The following is a 19292-nucleotide window of genomic DNA, read 5'->3' as shown; positions in this document are numbered from 1 at the left end:
TCGCACCTGGCAAGACATCACATTTTTTATTTTTATTTTATTTTTATTTTTTGAGACGGAGTCTCGCTCTGTAGCCCAGGCTGGAGTGCAGTGGCCAGATCTCAGCTCACTGCAAGCTCCGCCTCCCGGGTTCACGCCATTCTCCTGCCTCAGCCTCCCGAGTAGCTGGGACTACAGGCGCCCGCCACCTAGCCCGGCTAGTTTTTTGTATTTTTTTAGTAGAGACGGGGTTTCACCGTGTTAGCCAGGATGGTCTCGATCTCCTGACCTCGTGATCCGCCCGTCTCGGCCTCCCAAAGTGCTGGGATTACAGGCTTGAGCCACCGCGCCCGGCCCCGGCCACATTTTTTAATTTTAGCACTGATCTCAACATTCTTTGGAGTTGATTTCAGAGCCATTTTGAATTTCCCATTCACCGTGAAGTTGGTCATTGCATCCCATAGTCATTCATTCACTTTATAATTTTGTTTTTTTTTTGAGACAGAGTCTTGCTCTGTTGCCCAGGCTGGAATGCAGTGGTGCAATCTTGGCTCACTGCAACCTCTGTCTCCCAGGTTCAAGCGATTCTCCTGTCTCAGCCTCCCGAGTAGCTGTGATTATAGGCGCCCACCAGCACGCCTGGCTAATTTTTGTATTTTTTGTAGAGATGAGGTTTTGCCCTGTTGGCCAGGTTGATCTTGAACTCCTGACCTCAAGTGATCTGCCTGCCTCAGCCTCCCAAAGTGCTGGGATTATAGGCATGAGCCACTGTGCCTGGCCCGCTTTATAATAATTTAACAATACCATACTACTAATTGAATCATTCTGCATTTGTCAGCCTTGGTGCCATACAAATTTGAATTGGCAGATTTACACTGCAGGGAAGAGAAAGCTAGCACGACTAAGGATAGTGAAGCAGTATACTCCAGTGTACTCCATCTGAAAATGCTTTCAGAAGTTTTATTAAAAAGTTTCATGAATGAAGCAGTCTTTCTTCTTACATTTACTTGTGACTATCAACATTCCAAATCATCAATGGAGTTCAATTGATTTAGTTTTCTCCTTGAGTTGCTTGAAGTATTGATAGACTACCTGGCTCTTCGGCAGACTATTATATAACAAGATATCTAGATGCTAAGTTATAGAGCACAGAATGAATTACAGCTCAAAGCATACACTTACTGAATTATCCCAGAGGTGGTAAGATTTTTCTTTTTTTTTAAATAGTTCAATTCATTTATTTCAACCGACGTTTATTGGCTGGTGATACAATTGCTCCTCAAGGAGAAATGATTTGAACAGGAGAAGATTTAAAAAAAAATTTTTTTTTTTTTTTTGAGACGGAGTCTTGCTCTGTTGCCCAGGCTGGACTGCAGTGGCCGGATCTCAGCTCACTGCAAGCTCCGCCTCCCGGGTTTAGGCCATTCTCCTGCCTCAGCCTCCCGAGTAGCTGGGACTACAGGCGCCCGCCACCTCGCCCGGCTAGATTTTTGTATTTTTTAGTAGAGACGGGGTTTCAACATGTTAGCCAGGATGGTCTCGATCTCCTGACCTCGTGATCCGCCCGTCTCGGCCTCCCAAAGTGCTGGGATTACAGGCTTGAGCCACCGCGCCCGGCCCTAAAATATTTTTTTAAATAGGAGATTTGTACTCCAAGATTCTTCTGTGCTGTAGTCAAAAGTGATGTGCCCTTGAATGGACTCTGAATGTCCTTCAACACAATAGACATGGCCAAGGAAAAGAAACCCAAAGAAAAGAAACCCCGGCAAGACTGTAGGTCTAAGAGGCATGGCCAAGGTGTTGAGTGTAAGTGTATGTAACAGACAAACTTCTGCATTTGGGGCTATTCTCGGAGTCACCTTGTTTTTTTGTTTTTTGTTTTTGTTTTTTTCACTTAACATTAAATTCATTCAGCAAATATTCGTTGAGCTCCTACTGCATATCAGGGACTGGTGAAGAAATAGAGGTGGTAAGATTTAAATTGTGTCTAATCATAGTAAGTTTATGACAGACTCAAGGAAGGTAGAACATTCCAGCAATAGAGAATCTGATAACCTGAGGAAGAAGTAATCTTGGGTTTGGGAGCAGTGAAAAGACTGCCCGGACTATAGCAGAGTAGGTATTTAGAAATAATGGAGTGGGTGGGGTGCTGTTATAGTCATCCCTTGATGTCCATGAGGGATGGGTTCCAGGAGGCACCCATACCAAAATCCATACAAACTAAAGTCCCTTGACGGCAGACCTCACATACACGAAAAGTCACCTCTCCATATACGTGGAGTTTGCATCCTGCCATTGGATTTTGCATCCTGCCATGTAGTTCAAACTCACGTTGCTCAAGGGTCAACTGTATATTGTAAAACATCTTGGAATCGATAGGAAAGTTTGATTTATTGAGTAACCTGCTATCAGGTTAGAGAAAAAGAGTGCCGGAACGTTTTGCTGGTGTGGAAAAAGTGGTATGGGAAAATGTAGAATAGTTGTTAGGAGTTCTGTAATCTGGATATTTGGTGAGGAGGACCTTGACGATTGGAATAACAGTGGGAATGGAATAAGGGATATTGAAGGAATAATGGAAAATAATGGCAGTTTATTAAATTGTAGGAAATGTGCTAGCTGCTTCACTTTTGGAGTTGGGGTTACTGGGGAAGTTTTGCCAGATGATAAATAGATGGTAAGCACGGTTTGGTTTGGGGCAGGTGTTGAGGTTTGATTTTTTTTTCCCCCCACCCTACAAAGAGGCCCCCTACGCAACTGGATGTGTTGATTAGAAGCTCTGATGATAGATTGGAATTCTTAATAGGAGTGATAGCAAAATCTGACAGTGGTGCAACATGGTACAATAGGCAGCATTTGTAGACATGACTAGGCCAAAGATTGTATCTTGAGGATAACACTTTAGGCAACCGAAGGTGCAGGAAAAACCCCCAAGTGATTAGTCAGTAATACTGTAAAAGGCCACATTAAGACAGTAATCAAGCATATGCTATATTATACTATCTTGAATTCAGACCTCAACACAGTTTTAGATTATTTTCCAGTGGGCAAAGGAATGAATCTTCTTAGCAGTTTGAAATAGAAATTGCAGAAGTTTTCTGTTACTCTGGGAACTATAGATAAATTTCCTTCAACATTTGAAAAAATCTGGGATTCTTCTGAGTAGTTTTGAAACAAGCTTGCCATGCTTCTATAAATTGGGAAATCTAAAGAGAGGAAATGAATTCTAACACAGAATACCATAGCTAGAATATGTAACCGTTATCTGTAAATTGGCAAAAGTTGTTTTTAGTGTTTTTCAAGATGTATTGAAGACATTTAAAATAATTTTTATAGCAGTAAGGGAAGAAATAGTGATCATTGCATCCTTTCTTTGTAAAATTCTATAGTATCTATACTTAGTAGATGTAATGTTAAGGTAGCTAACTGCATTTTGCCTTATTTTTGATTTCGTGGTTTTTTCCCCCCATACATGAAGCATGTGAACAGCATGTCTGAGTAAAGTAACATTTTGATTTTTAGGGTGAAAATATGAAGAATCCTAGTTGGTTTAAGATTCTTTTTTTGAGACAGAGTTTTGCTCTTGTTGCCCAGGCTGGAGTGCAGTGGCATGATCTCAGCTCACCGCAACCTCTGCCTCCCGGGTTCAAGCGATTCTCCTGCCTCAGCCTCCCGAGTGGCTGGGATTACAGGCATGTGCCACCATGCCCTGGCTAATTTTGTATTTTTAGTAGAGACAGGGTTTCTCCATGTTGGTCAGGCTGGTCTTGAACTCCTGACCTCAGGTGATCCATCTGCTTTGGCCTCCCAAAGTGCTGGGATTACAGGCGTGAGCTACCACGCCTGTCCGATTCTTTTATCACTGTTGGTAGAAGGACAGTGCTACTCCAGTACAGATTTAACCATTGCAGAATTCTTAACAAATTTGGCTTTGAGAATGGTGCACAGTCACCATTAGCCAATTATTTTCTGTGCTGTACTTTTTGGGCTTTGTTGTATCCTTTAGGCAAAATATTAAAAAAAAAAAAAGGTTTTCATTTTTCCTTATTGACTTCATGACCTGTGAAAAAACACCAGGGTTTGTTCATTTCTCTGTATAAAGGAGGCTGAAACACTTTTTGTACTTAAAGATAACCCCCAAAACAACAAAGCTGAGTGCCTTCAATATAGTAAGATAAGAACATTACATAAATTGTTCTCTTGGTTAGAGCCATATGGGCGGGCCTGTGTGTTTTAATACAAAAGATAGTGAACTGCTTAAATGTTCCTGGGTATATGTAAATAAATGTTTATAAAAACTGGCCTACTTGGCCTTACTTATATTACGTAAATGTTCACCATCATCTGATGAATGATCATGGGCTTTCACTTACTTATCTTAAAAAATTTTTTTTTAATTTTTAGTAGAGACGGGGTTTCACCATGTTGGCCAGGCTTGTCTTGAACTCCTGACCTCAAATGATCCACCTGCCTTGGCTCCCAAAGTGCTGGGATTACAGGCGTGAGCCACCATGCCCAGCCTTAGTTACTTATTCTTTATGTAATCAGAATTTTTAAAGAATGGTGAAATGCTGATGATACTCTGAATAAAATGATTGTTAAGATCACATAGGTTATGGCCAGGCACAGTGGCTCACACATGTAATCCCAGCACTTTGAGAAGCCAAGGTGGGTGGATCACTTGAGGCCAGGAGTTTGAGACCAGTCTGGCCAACATGGCAAAACCCTGTCTCTACAAAAAATTAGCTGGGCATGGTGGCGCTTACCTGTAGTCCCAGCTACTCGAGAAGCTGAGGCACGAGAATTGCTTGAACCCCAGGAGGCAGAGGTTGCAGTGAGCTGAGACCATACCAGCCTGGGCGACGGAGCGAGACTCTGTCTCAAAAAAAAAAAAAAAAAGATTACATAGCTTATATGCAGATTACCAATGTTTAAAAATAAATAAAACATTGAATGATAATAATTATGTTATATACCCTTAATAAAAATATTTATTTTAGGCACAATTCAGATTCAGAAGCGTCAACAGTTAGTCAGAAAGATACATGAAGATGAATTGAATGATATGAAGGATTATCTTTCCCAGTGTCAACAGGAACAAGAATCTTTCATTGATTATAAGGTATGTACCACTAACAAATATTTAAAATAATTGTTAGTAATTATTGTGCTTATTACTTAGAGCTTATTGTGCTTAGTAGTGCAGATTAGTAAATCAGAAATAATGCAAATCATTGTTGAATTGAATACGGGTACTTACAGTGTCCTAGTCAGTCATGAGTGCACCATATAGAGTATTTCTCTTATTCTCAAAACATGGGAATTAAGCAATTATTAACTTTCATAGGTGGGAAAGAGGTTTAGAAAGGTTAAGGGACTTTCCCAAGGTAGCAACTGGCAGAGCTAATTTGTTTTTGTTTGTTTGTTTGTTTATTTATTTATTTATTTGAGATGGAGTCTTGCTCTGTTGCCCAGGCTAGAGTGCAGTGGTGCAGCCTCAGGTCACTGCAACTTCCACCTCCTGGGTTCAAGTGATTCTTGTGCCTCGGCCTCCCAAGTAGCTGGGATTACAGGTGTGCGCCACTACGCCTGGCTAGTTTTATTGTATTTTTAGTAGAGACGGGGTTTCGCTATGTTAGCCAGGCTGGTCTCGAACTCCTGACCTCAGTCTACCCACCTCAGCCTCCTAAAGTGCTGGGATTACAGGTGTGAGCCATTGTGCCCGGCCACGGCCTTTTTTTGTTTTGTTTTGTTTTGGAGAGCTAATTTGATTCCAGGGATTTGACTTAAGAACTCTTATCCCTAGCTGCTATTTTATAGTTAACATCTTTTAAAAGTGACATTTTATATGTGTATATAGATATTTTTATTAGCATTATTTTCAGAGTGAAGCAGACATTTTCAGTTGGCAGAAGGGAAAGAGGAGAGTTGTGGTTTTATAGCCTCTCTAAGATCTTCTCTTGATCAGGGGACATAGCCATTCCTTTTCATTGTTTTTTTTTTTTTTTATTCTGATGGAAGGGAGAGCATGTTATGTTTTTCTGCCTATAACTCATCTAGATCTTGTCTCACAAGACTGTACTGTCCGTTGTGTCATTCCCCAACACCCCTGGAGGTTTATGAGGATCAGCAAAATGGCTGGTTTCCTATCTAGTTTTCCCTAGGAAGGATATAGAGAGAAACTCAGGGTAGAAAAGTAAGCTGTATCTGGGCGTGGTGACAACCTCCCAAATTCCCAAAGTTGGTGACTTTGGGAGGCCGAGGTGGGTGGATTGTTTGAGCCCAGGAGTTCAAGACCATCCTGGCCAACATGGTGAAACTTTGTCTCTACTAAAAATACAAAAATTAGCCGGTTGTGGTGGCACATACCTGTAATCCCAGATTTTTGGAGGCTTAGTTAGGCACAAGAATTGTTTGAACCTGGGAGGCAGAGGTTACAGTGAGCTGAGATCACGCTCTTGCACTCTAGCCTGGGCCATAGAGGAAGACCATGTCTAAAAAAAAAAAAAAAAAAGGAAAAGGAAGAAAAGTAAGCTATTGTTTTTTTCCTCCATTTTTCCACCCCCAATTCTCACACTTAATTTATGTATGCTTCCCTTACAGGTTATATTTCTTGAAAAGACAAAAATACTACTTTGTAACTAAATTGTATCTTTCAGGGAGGTACTTCTCCCATCCAAGTACTAACCAGGCCAGACCCTGCCTAGCTTCTGCCATCAGAGGAGATTGGGCGCATTCGGGGTGGTATGGCTGTAGACACAGGGAGGTACTTATGAAGTTAATTATAAATAGTTCAGTTTTTCCTACCTGTATTAGAAGATGCCATTTTCTTCACCACAATGTTTTCTGGTTCCATAGGATAACATTGGCTTTTGGAAAACTCACCACGCATAAATCTCTAGAGAGAATTTGTAGTTGGTTTGGGTTTGGATTTGTTTGTTTGTTTGAGATGGAGCCTCGCTGTGTGGCCCAGGCTGGAATGCAGTGGGGCGATCTCAGCTCACTGGAACTTCTGCTTCCTGGGTTCAAGTGATTCTCCTGCCTCAGTCTCCCAAGTAGCTGGGATTACAGGCTTCCTCCACTATGCCTGGCTCATTTTTTGCATTTTCAGTAGAGATGGGGTTTCATCAATTTGGCCAGGCTGGTTTTGAACTCCTGACCTCAGGTAATCTGCCTGTCTCAGCCTCCCAATGTGCTGGGATTACAGGCATGAGCCACTGCACTTAGCCTGTTTTTTTTTGTTTGTTTGTTTTTTGTTTGTTTGTTTTAAGAGGCAGAGTCTCATTCTTGTTGCCCAAGCTGGAGGGCAGTGGTGCGATCATGGCTTACTGCTACCTCAACTTCCTGGGCACAAGCAATCCTCCTGGCTTAGCCTCTCAAGTAGCTGGGACCACAAGCACATGCCACCATGTCCAACTTTCTTATTAAATTTTTCATAGAGATGGAGTCTCACTATGTTGCCCAGGCTATTCTGGAACTTCTGGGTTCAAGTGATCCTCCCGCCTTGGCCTCAAAATGCTGGGATTAAAGGATTGAGCCACTGTGCCTACCTAGTGAGTCAGTTTTTGCAGATCTCTTGTTTCTAGCTGTTAAGTGTGGATCAGGTAGATGTTGAAGCTCTTTGGAAGACCTGGTCAGGATCTGCTTATCAATCACTTATATCAACATCATATTTACTGCATGAGGAATGCTGTACTCTTCTTTCATCCTGTGGCTTCCTGTGCTTGTGCATTTCAAGAGTTTGCCACACCAGTGTATCGGTCTCTTCTACTCCACAGTCCACTGCTTTTGGGTAGAAGAAACTTCTTTTCTCTCATACAGGTAGAGCAGATGAAATGACTGTGATTAAATTTTAAATCTTTATTTGTTCTCTGAAGATTAATGAGCCAGAAAGTGAAGCAGTCATTTCAGATAGTTATTTTTCAAGTATAAAATAGTGTCATTCTCTTAAAGGACTGTTTTTTTTTGTTTTTTGTTTTTTTTTTGCTTGTTTCTGAACCCAGGTAATTGACTGGTCTAACCATAACGTTTGTGATAAATTAAGCCAAATTTAAGTATCATTTTGCAGATTTATACATAAGATATTTTTAACTGGATGGATAATGCTGTAAGAACTTGTTGAACCACATTGTTTAAGTTTTGACTGTTTTTGGTTAAATTTTGTTACTAATGCATATGTTTGAAAGAAAATTCAAATCAGTCAAGGATACCCTTATCGAAGCAGTAAAATTCTATAAGCCAAATTGACCATGATTTCTACCACAGGTGCTGACTTTCAGTTATAGTAATCTATAGATTAATCTTCAGAGTTATATTAATTATACAGATTACAGAACTGCTGTAATCTGGGTGACAGTCACTTCAAAAGTTTACATAAAATTGGATAAGTTAGTTATAAATGTTCAAGATTCAGTCTGTCCTCTAACATGCTTATAGAATTTATGGCTTATCTGTACTTACTTAGAAATGTTAATTGCATAGGACCAAAATGTTTCAAATAGGACTAAGATTATTAGAATTTCATTCTTTGAAGTGTACACTGCGTACAAACAATTTTTGAAGCCATAAGTCAGCTCTTGATGTAATTTTACTTTTATTTTTTATTTTATTTTATTATTTTTTTGAGATGGAGTCTCGCTCTGTCACCAGGCTGGGGTGCAGTGGTGCGATCTTGGCTCACTGGCAACATTTGCCTCCCAGGTTCAGGCGATTCCCCTGCCTCAGCCTCCCGAGTGTCTGGGACTACAGGCGCATGCCACCATGCCCAGCTAATTTTTGTGTTTTTAGTAGAGATGGGGTTTCACCATGTTGGCCAGGATGGTCTCGATCTCTTGATCTAATGATCTGTCCACCCCAGCCTCCCAAAGTGCTGGGATAACAGGTGTGAGCCACTGCGCCCGGCCAATAATTTTACCTTTTGTAAAAGGTAATCTCTCTTCCCAATTCAGAAAAACCTTTAGTCCTGCAAGCTGTAGCTAACTTTCTGTCTTTTAAGTTCTTCCAGACATGCGCGGTGGCTTATGCCTATAATGCCAGCACTTTGGGAGGCCGGAGAGTCGCTGCTTGAACTCAAGAGGCAGAGGTTGCAGTGAGCCGAGATTGCACCACTGCACGCTAGCCTGGGCGACAGAGCGAGACTCCGTCTCAAAAAAAAGAAAATTCTTCCACCATGCTGTAGTTCTCAGTTTGATGTAGCTCTCTGCTCTGTGCTTTCTTGCATATGAACGTTGTATTTCCCAGTGTTTATACTATTGAAAATACTACCTGGGGCGGGGTGGTCTCTGTAGAAGTAAAGACACAAAAGCTTATGCGTTGTTATATCTTAAAAGATTTAAATTCAGCTTTTAAAGCTCTTGACATTTTATTTCTTCTCTTTCAAAAAAAACGTAGTCATTGAAAGAAAATCTTGCAAGGTGTTGGACACTTACTGAAGCAGAGAAGATGTCCTTTGAAACTCAGAAAACGAACCTTGCTACAGAAAATCAGTATTTAAGAATATCTCTGGAGAAGGAAGAAAAGGCCTTATCCTCATTACAGGAAGAGTTAAACAAACTAAGAGAACAGATTAGAATATTGGAAGATAAAGGGACAAGTACTGAATTAGTTAGAGAAAATCAGAAACTTAAGCAGCATTTGGAAGAGGAAAAGCAGAAAAAACACAGCTTTCTTAGTCAAAGAGAGACTCTGTTGGCAGAAGCAAAGATGCTAAAGAGGGAACTGGAGAGAGAACGGCTAGTAACTACGGCTTTAAGGGGGGAACTCCAGCAGTTAAGTGGTAGTCAGTTACATGGCAAGTCAGATTCTCCCAATGTATACACTGAAAAAAAGGAAATAGCAGTCTTACGGGAAAGACTCTCTGAGCTGGAACGGAAGCTAACCTTCGAACAGCAGCGTTCTGATTTGTGGGAAAGATTGTATGTTGAGGCGAAAGATCAAAGTGGAAAACAAGAAACGGATGGAAAAAAGAAAGGGGGCAGAGGAAACCACAGGGCTAAAAATAAGTCAAAGGAAACATTTTTGGGTTCAGTTAAGGAAACATTTGATGCCATGAAGAATTCTACCAAGGAGTTTGTGAGGCATCACAAAGAGAAAATTAAGCAGGCTAAAGAAGCTGTGAAGGAAAATCTGAAAAAATTCTCAGACTCAGTTAAATCCACTTTCAGACATTTTAAAGATACCACCAAGAATATCTTTGATGAAAAGGGTAATAAAAGATTTGGTGCTACAAAAGAAGCAGCTGAAAAAGCAAGAACAGTTTTTAGTGACTATTTACATCCACAGTATAAGGCACCTACAGAAAACCATCATAATAGAGGCCCTACTATGCAAAATGATGGAAGGAAAGAAAAGCCAGTTCACTTTAAAGAATTCAGGAAAAATACAAATTCAAAGAAATGCAGTCCTGGGCATGATTGTAGAGACAATTCTTATTCTTTCAGAAAGGCTTGTTCTGGTGTATTTGATTGTGCTCAACAAGAGTCCATGAGCCTTTTTAACACAGTAGTGAATCCTATAAGGATGGACGAATTTAGACAGATAATTCAAAGGTACATGTTAAAAGAACTGGATACTTTCTGTCACTGGAACGAACTTGATCAGTTCATCAATAAGTTTTTCCTAAATGGTGTCTTTATACATGATCGGAAGCTCTTCACTGACTTTGTTAATGATGTTAAAGATTATCTTAGAAACATGAAGGAATATCAAGTAGATAATGATGGAGTATTTGAGAAGTTGGATGAATATATATATAGACACTTCTTTGGTCACACTTTTTCCCCTCCATATGGACCCAGGTCGGTTTACATAAAACCATGTCATTACAGTAGTTTGTAACATTTGTAGATTGGATAGCATTTTTATGATTTGATGAGTTTCTTGGAAGGTTACTGTTTCTAAGAGTTGTGCTTTATTGCCACTGAGAGAATTCAGAATAAATTGAAAGGTGGAGTCTAAAAATTATTAGCTGTTACAAATGGAACATTTCATTATAATGTAATCACTTTGATTTGAGCAAATGGTTTAATTTTTATCCTAAAAATCAGTTAAGAATATATAAAATCCTATTTTGGCCAACTTTGTTTCTTTTCAGTATAGTTTATAATGAAAAGATCACCTTAAGTGAAATTATTTTCCTTTAATCTTTTATGTATTTATTCACTTTCGGAAGCTAGGAGTGAGCAACACAAATTTTACTCTGAAGTCAGAAGAGCTCATATATAATAATTTGAATGCCCCACCTATTTTCACTTGTCCATTCCACATAGCAGCTTAGTTATGATACTTAATACTTAATCACATAATTATCTTTGATAAAGGTAGAGGCACAATCAAAGAGGCAACTGAGCAAGTCAAATTCTAATGTGTGTACCTCATAATAATTTTTTATCCATTTTCATCTTTATATTCTGTAACATAAAACTTACCTAATCTTAAAATGTTAGCTTCACTTTTTACCTATGAAATACTTACCTTTCTGAATAAATAATAATGTGTCTATAAAATAATGAGACTGATTCTGGTGTCTTTAGTCATTAAGCAGGTATCTAGTCCTATAATGAACAAAGGTGAGGCTTCCTTGAGGAGACAAGTGAAAAATTTTTGCTTCAAAGGAGCTCACAAGCTAAGTAAATAAATGAAATTAAGGTATGGGGGCATGGTGGCCTCAGGCTGTCTGGAGATGTTTGGAAAGGCTTCTTGAGTGAGGTGACCTTTTAACTGAACTTAGTTTTTAAAGTAGCTTTTGGAGGAGAAATGAGAATTTGCTATGCAGACAGGGAAGGGAATTTCACTTAAAAGGAAGGTTCTTTGGATGTGAAGATACACTACTTTAAGGAAGCAAGGTAGTGCTGGAGGATAAGAGATGCAGACCACGAAGGGACCCATTTTATGCTAAAGGTTTTGTCCTGTAGGACATGAAGAACCTCTGAAGAATTTTCAAGGTGGTGGGATAAGATTATATTGTATTTTAGATTACAGTAGTCCCCCCTTATCTTCAGGATATATGTTCCAAGACCCCCACTGGATGCTTGAAACCAAGGATAGAACATAATTCTATATATAATATGCATGAATTTCTTTTTCCTTCTTTACAGTCTCACACATAGGTTTGTTCTTACCATAGATCTTACCAATCAGCATACTTTTGTTTCTCTTATTGAGAACCTTCACCCTTTCACTTAAAGGAAGTACTTTATAGCTTCTCTTTGGCATATCCAAATGCAAGCATCACTATTGTATTTTGGGGTCATTATTAAGTTACTTAATCATCCTTAATAATCCTTATCTTAGGGATACTTGAACACAAGCACTGTGGTACGATAACAGTGTATCTGATTAACAGACTGCTACTAGGTGATTAATGGGTGGGTAGCGTAGATACATGACAAAAGGATGATTCGCACCCCATGTGGGATGGAGCAGAACTGCATTATTTCATCACATTACTCAGAACAGGCATATAATTGAAAACTTATGAATTATTTCTTTTTTTAATTATTTGAGATGGAGTCTCGCATTGTCAGCTAGGCTGGAGTGCAGTGACACGATCTCAGCTCACTGCAACCTCTGTCTCCTGGGTTCACGTGATTCTCCTGCCTTAGCCTCCCGAGTAGCTGGGACTACAGGCGTGTGCCACCACACCTGGCTAATTTTCATATTTTTAGTAGAGACGGGGTTTCACCATGTTGGCCAGGCTGTTCTTGAACTCCTGACCTCAAGTGATCTGCACATCTCCGCCTCCCAAAGTGCTGGGATTACAGTCGTGAGCCACTGTGCCCTGCCTAAAACTTACGAATTATTTCTGAAATTTTCTATTTAACATTTTCAGACCACAGTTGACCACAGGTAACCAAAACCTCAATCACAGAAAGTAAGCCGTGGATAAGGCGGGACTAGTGTATAGGCAGCAGCCTAGAAGATTGATGGGAAAGGTGTGATGCTAGAAGGTGGTCAGCACAATACAGACATGAGCTGATGAGCATCTAAACTGGGACAGTAGTAGTAGGAGAGGAAAGGAGAAAACATTTGGAAAACAGTAACATTGACATTTCTTGTGAAGGAGGAGAAAGTAACTGTGACTTCTAGATTTCTGGGTTGGGTCATCTGTTGGATAGTAGTACCATTGAGATAGGGAATTCAAGGTTTGGGGCAAGGGTAATTGGAGATGAGAATTGTGTTTGGAGGTAACTACTAACATTCAAGTGGAGAGGGTTAGTTGGCAGTTCTATGGTCATCTCTTGCCGAGACTATATCAGACTCCTGGGAGAAGACCAACATCTACAGGGTTGTAGGGAAGGCTAAGGACAAGAGTGGGGAGTGGTATCATGAAAATCCAAAGGCCATCTCAAGTAAAAGGAATAAATGTGTCATGCTTTTTAAAAAGTTGATGTGTGGAAAATGTTTTCCTGGCTTGGAAACTGGGCAGCCAGGGGATGGCAGTATGGACTTCCAGTGAAGTAGTGACGGAAGCCTGATCATAGACATTGAGGAAAGCGGTGTAGGTGTTGTGAGCTTTTGCTGTAAGAGAAAAAGTTGAGACTTTTGTTTTGCTTGGTTTGTGAGAGATGTGTATGTATTTCTGCTGAGTGATAAAGCCAACGGGGAGGGATTGATTTTTATAGGAAAGGAGGAAAAATAATGGAAACACATCTCATTATTTTATTGTCACATTTCTTTTCTTTGTTACCTTTTGAGTGTTTCCCCTTTTTGCCAGTAGAGTTATTGTCTATTTTTTCTTTCTAGAGGACAAAAAAACTAATACAGACTCCTTTATTTTTATATGGATATACTAGGATTATAATTCAGATATTTAATATCTTTTTTCAGAGTGTTCAGATAATAGATTAATGGAGAAAACATTTAAAATTGTTTAAAATTTAAATACATTGAACTCTAACATAGATGAAAAATGTGTTTACTGCTTTCAGTCGACCTGATAAAAAGCAACGTATGGTAAATATTGAAAACTCCAGGCATCGAAAACAAGAACAGAAGCACCTTCAGCCACAGCCTTATAAAAGGGAAGGTAAATGGCATAAATATGGTCGCACTAATGGAAGACAAATGGCAAATCTTGAAATAGAATTGGGGCAATTACCTTTTGATCCTAAATACTGATTCACAATTGAGTTAAATTAGACAACTGTAAGAGAAACATATGCTTTGTACAATGTTTGGTATTGAAACTAATGAAATTATCAAGATGACAATGTCTTTTTTTGTTTCTAAGTATCAGTTTGATAACTTTATATTATTACTCAGAAGCATTAGTTAAAAGCCTACTAACCTGCATTTTCCTGTAGTTTAGCTTCGCTGAATTTTTTTTGACACTGGAAATGTTCAACCGTAGTTTTATTAAGGAAGCCAGGCATGCAACAGATTTTGTGCATGAAAAGAGACTTCCTTTCAGTGTAAGAGCTTAAAGCAAGCTCAATCATACATGACAAAGTGTAATTAACACTGATGTTTGTGTTAAATTTGCAGCAGAGCTTGAGAAAAGTACATTGTGCTGGAATTTCATCATTAACATTTTATAATCTTACACTCACTTCTTGTCTTTTTGTGGGTTCAAGAGCCTGCTGACTTGTGAAGAATTTGCTGCCCTCTTAAGAGCTTGCTGACTTGTTTTCTTGTGAAATTTTTTGCACATCCGAATATTGTCGAAGAAACAATAAAACTACACCATGAGGAAAACTAAAGGTCTTTATTTAAAATCTGGCATTGTATTAACATGTGATTTTATACTATGTGGTATTTTATACATTTCCTCAGTAGTGATATTTGGTAAAGCAGTTCATATAGTTTTTTTCTAAGTTCCATGAATCTTACCCAGTGTTTACTGAAGTATTTAAGCAGCATCTGAATATTTCCACCCAGCAATGTTAGTTTATCTCAGAAAGTTCAGAATTCATCTTTGTGTTGAATTTGCCTTTTAACTTCCGTTCGTAGACATATACGTGACTTCCAATTCGACCCTCCGGCAAGTGAGTGTGGAAGAAAACAGCAGTTTTGTTATAATTGCTTGAAATTAGGAAAGCACTTATTTCCTAGAAGCAAATAAATGTTTAAGTAAATAAAGGCTACGTTTTGCTGAGTACTGTTTCAGTCAATTTTAGAATTGCCTATTCTAATTGTTCTCTACAACTTTTTGCTTAATAACAGAATTAACTTATAGGAAGTAAAATACCTTGATAGTTACAGAACTGGGGCTTATTTTGACTAGAGAAAAGACTAATTATGAAATGTGGGTTGCAACAGACCATAAAAAAAGGTTGTATTATCTGTTTACCTGAGGGTTTCCTAAACCTGGGATACAATTAAAATACTGAGATTTCCTCTTTTTCATGTTTACTTACCTCTTCCAAAATGCTGAAGGTGATCAAGTGAGTAGGCAGTGATGCATCGTCATGAAACTCTCTATGTAACCAGTTTAAGGGATTTAGGTAAAATACATCTGCTTCATCAAGATACTGACTTTTTCCAGTCAGGTCTGGGGGGCACTGGAGAAATCTCATGGGTAGTGGGCAGTGAACATGGCTATGAAAAGAAAAGTTACCATAAATAAATACAAGTAAAACATGAAAGTTTTCATTAATCTTAAGATAAGTCATTTATATACTTAGAAAAATGTGAAATCTGAATCCATAAACTGTTGCAGTTAAGAAGCAAGCCTTTAACTCATTTTCTCAAAAATAAAAAACATGATTCTCATACCATGTACCTATGCATCAGCAGCAGTATAATCTACAAGCCCAAACTAGCTCATAGAACTCCATTTCAAGGAGAGAAGTAGGTCAGTAGGGGGACTCAACATTCTGTAGCATTGGTATTCTGTTCCAGAAGCGTAAATGGTCTTCAGGACCAGGTAAGTTTACTTGTTAATAGTAAAGTAATTCTCCATAGGCGTATTTGATAAAGTAGGAAACTGGATTCTTTCTCTCTTCCCTTTCTGCTCTGATAGGGGATGGATCACATGCTTACATGGCAAGTTTTGTTTTTTTTGGAGACAGAGTTTCGCTCTCGTCACCCAGGCTAGAGTGCAATGGCGCAATCTTGGCTCACTGCAACCTCCACCTCCCAGGTTCAAGCAATTCTCCTCTGTCAGCCTCCTGAGTAGCTGGGATTACAGGTGCCTGCCAGCACGCCTGGCTGATTTTTTGTATTTTTTAGGAGAGATGGGGTTTCACCATGTTGGCCAGGCTGGTCCTGAACTCCTGACCCTCAAGTGATCTACCGCCTCGGCCTCCCAAAGTGTTGGGATTACAGGTGTGAGCCACCGCACCCAGCCACATGGCAAGTTTGAAGTGTGTGTGTGTGTGTTTCTTATATATTTATATAAGATTTAGAAGTAGAGAGCAACATATGTCCATTGATTAACATCCAAATAAGTAATGGTTTTATCGTGGCATAGAAAGACTAGAGTAGGTCGGGCTCAGTGGCTCATGCCTGTAACCCCAGAACTTTGGGAGGCCAAGGTAGGTGGATCACTGGAGGTCAGAAGTTCAAGACCAGCCTGGCCAACATGGTGAAACCCTGTGTCTACTCAAAGTACAAAAATTAGCTGGGCATGGTGGCATGTGCCTGTAGTTCCAGCTACTCAGGAGGCTGAGGCAGGACAATACTTGAACCCAGAAGACGGAGGTTGCAGTGAGCTGAGATCACACGTCACTGCACTCCAGTGGGCGACAGAGCAAGACTCTGTCTCAAAAAAAAAAAAAAAGTATAAAAAAGATGGATTCATTTCTAATACCAGTTATGACAATTTAAGCCAGTTACTTAGGTCATGAAAAAAGCCATGTTTATAACTGCCTTAGGAAAAATTAAACCTCACTGATAACAAACATTTAAAATTTCCAGTTAGAAATGAAGTTAGTAATTATGCAGGAGGTTTATTTTATTTATGAAATGCATACAAATTAAATGTACACAAGACCTAATAGTGATTTATTTATTGGAAATGAAGGTCTTGTTTCGAAGGGAAGCAGAAATTCCTCAGAAAAAGCTGCCTGCCTTATATAAAAGCTGCCGGCCTACTGTAGTCTTTCTTTGCCACAATAAAACCATTACTTGTTTGGATGTTAATCAATGGACATACGTTGCTCTCTACTTCTAAGTCTGATGCAAAATAGGCATCAGACTTTTTCCTCTGTTGTGTGCTTTGAAAAGGTGTGGAGAACTTGGTGAACTGTACAAAGCCTAAGACATCAGCTGACTACAAGTATGTATAAAGAACATCTTGGTACCTTTAGGATTCCTGTTGTCTGCAGTATTACCCCTAATGTGAGCACAGAGAATGAATGTCCCTGTTTTAGCCACGTACACATATAGTAGGGAATCCTTACGTTGAAAGGATACCTGATGTCTTTCATTTAGCCTGTGGTTTTTGCTAGGATCTCAATTTCTAAACTGTATATTAATGACTGGCATTAATGATTAGTTAAGTAGGAGTATTCCAAGTGTTAAATTCTCCTAAAATGATAACCACAGTGATTAAATTAATTGAACGTGCATATGAGACATTAACTCCAGATTGTTTAAAGCCAGACTGAGTTAGTTACAGATTTTTTATTTATTTATTTATTTATTTATTTATTTATTTTTTAGGCATAGTCTCGCTTTGTCGCCCAGGCTGGAGTGCAGTGGTACAACCTCAGCTCACTGCAACCTCCGCCTCCCTGATTCAAGCGATTCTCCTGCCTCAGTCTCCCGAGTAGCTAGGGCTACAGGCATGCACGACAACACCTGGCTAATTTCTTTTGTATTTTAGTAGAGTCAGGGGTTCACCATGTAGCCCAGGCTAGTCTCAAACTCCTGAGCTCAGGCAATCTGCCTGCCTCAGCCTCACAAAGTGCTAGGATTACAGGCGTGAGCCACCACGCCCAGCCTGGTATATAATTTTCCATAAGAAATCTGGCTCCTTTGCCCCTGTACCATTATTGGGTAATTGGTAACTAATACAGCTTCCTGAAATACAAGCACAGGACCAAACGGATGTCCTTCTAAAGGCCATATATAGTTGAGGCAATTTTAGTTTATTTCCCAGAAACACTTAATTCAAGCATTAGAATATCATCTAGTTGCTTTCCCTAATTTTTATAGGTGAGACAACTGATGTCCAAAGAGATTAAAAATCTAGTTTAAAGCTGGGCATGGTGGCTCACGCCTGTAATCCCAGCACTTTTGGGAGGCTGAGGTGGGCGGATCACCCAAGGTCAGGAGTTCGAGATCAGCCTGACCAACATGGAGAAACCCCGTCTCTACTAAAAATACAAAATTAGCCGGGCATGGTGGCACATGCCTGTAATCCCAGCTACTCAGGAGGCTGAGGCAGGAGAATCACTTGAACCCAGGAGGCAGAGGTTGCAGTGAGCCAAGATTGTGCCATTGCACTCCAGCCTGGGCAACAAGAGTGAAACTCTGTCTAAAAAAAAAAAAAAATTCTAGTTTAAGATGAGGGCAATAGTCCAGTAGTAGATCTGGACTAAAATCTTATGTTTTAAGTTTAATTCAGATTGTGTAAAGATGTATCACAGAGATCTGTAGTAAGGTAAGTAATACATAAGTTTCTTTACTAAGAAGACTATCAGATACCTACAAATTGTTTTATACTAACTTAAATCAGAATTAAGTGTAAGTAAATTGTTTTTAAAGAATAATAAAGTTTATTTAAAAGGTTTTCTTTGACACAGTTCAAGTGGTTTTTAAAATCCATCAGTGAATAAATATGAGTGGGAGTTTAAAATTTATCATTTGATCAATGACCAATTAATTCAAATCCAGGAATCTGAAAGGGAATTTTAAAGTAGTCAGTTTCAGTTTCTTAACAGCATATAGTGGAACATCTGTTATTACCTGTAATAAGGAGTAGAGTGGCAAGGCATCATTATAAATATTGAAGCTGAAGATTTATTGGGATTGTTGTAACAAACTTTTTGAATATGACTCATAACATCAAGAGTACCTCGTTGATGAACTAAACCAGTATAAAGGGCGAGGAACAAATTTGATAAAAACAGGAAACTCAGAGCTGGTTTCTTCCATGTTTTCAGGTGGGTTAGTGAGTATCCTATATGAAGATAGACATATTGAACCTTAACACTGACAATCTTTCATTATGTTAACTGCAAATACATCTGTAATTTTTAATGGAAATAACATAAACTGTAATACTGTTATGACAAATAAGACATAAGCAGTAAGTCACATCTCTGACCATTCACTACTATTGTCATCTAGGTCTTGACTTTTTCTAGTAAAAGGTATTGAGGTATAGTAGGAAGATTATGGTCATGGAGTCTAGGAGGTCCAGATTTGAA

The 19292-nt window shown here is 39.2% G+C and overlaps 2 protein-coding genes across 10 annotated transcripts in view; one reads left to right on the top strand and one right to left on the bottom strand.

The window, feature by feature from the left end:
• CCPG1 (cell cycle progression 1) overlaps window positions 1-15070 on the top strand; it is a 50756-nt gene extending 35686 nt beyond the window's left edge. For 4 of the 7 annotated variants that reach the window (XM_050799789.1, XM_050799788.1, XM_050799792.1 and 1 more), the window contains 3 exons: window positions 4977-5098; window positions 9367-10772; window positions 13905-15070. In XM_050799789.1, coding sequence (XP_050655746.1) covers window positions 4977-5098; window positions 9367-10772; window positions 13905-14094 — 1718 coding nt within the window. In that variant the 3' untranslated portion in view covers window positions 14095-15070. The remainder of the gene's footprint in view (window positions 1-4976; window positions 5099-9366; window positions 10773-13904) is intronic. The other 3 variants (XR_007727685.1, XM_050799791.1, XM_050799793.1) reach the window with 3 other exon arrangements.
• PIGB (phosphatidylinositol glycan anchor biosynthesis class B) overlaps window positions 14662-19292 on the bottom strand; it is a 210878-nt gene continuing 206247 nt past the window's right edge. For all 3 annotated transcript variants that reach the window (XM_050799796.1, XM_050799797.1, XM_050799798.1), the window contains 3 exons: window positions 18829-19042; window positions 15333-15513; window positions 14662-15023 (listed from right to left, as the gene is read on the bottom strand). In XM_050799796.1, coding sequence (XP_050655753.1) covers window positions 14859-15023; window positions 15333-15513; window positions 18829-19042 — 560 coding nt within the window. In that variant the 3' untranslated portion in view covers window positions 14662-14858. The remainder of the gene's footprint in view (window positions 15024-15332; window positions 15514-18828; window positions 19043-19292) is intronic.

Source organism: Macaca thibetana, chromosome 7 (genome assembly GCF_024542745.1).
Source record: "Macaca thibetana thibetana isolate TM-01 chromosome 7, ASM2454274v1, whole genome shotgun sequence".
Taxonomy (NCBI): domain Eukaryota; kingdom Metazoa; phylum Chordata; class Mammalia; order Primates; family Cercopithecidae; genus Macaca; species Macaca thibetana.
The sequence above is the reverse complement of the archived record's forward strand: the minus strand, read 5'-3'. Positions and strand labels throughout refer to the sequence as shown.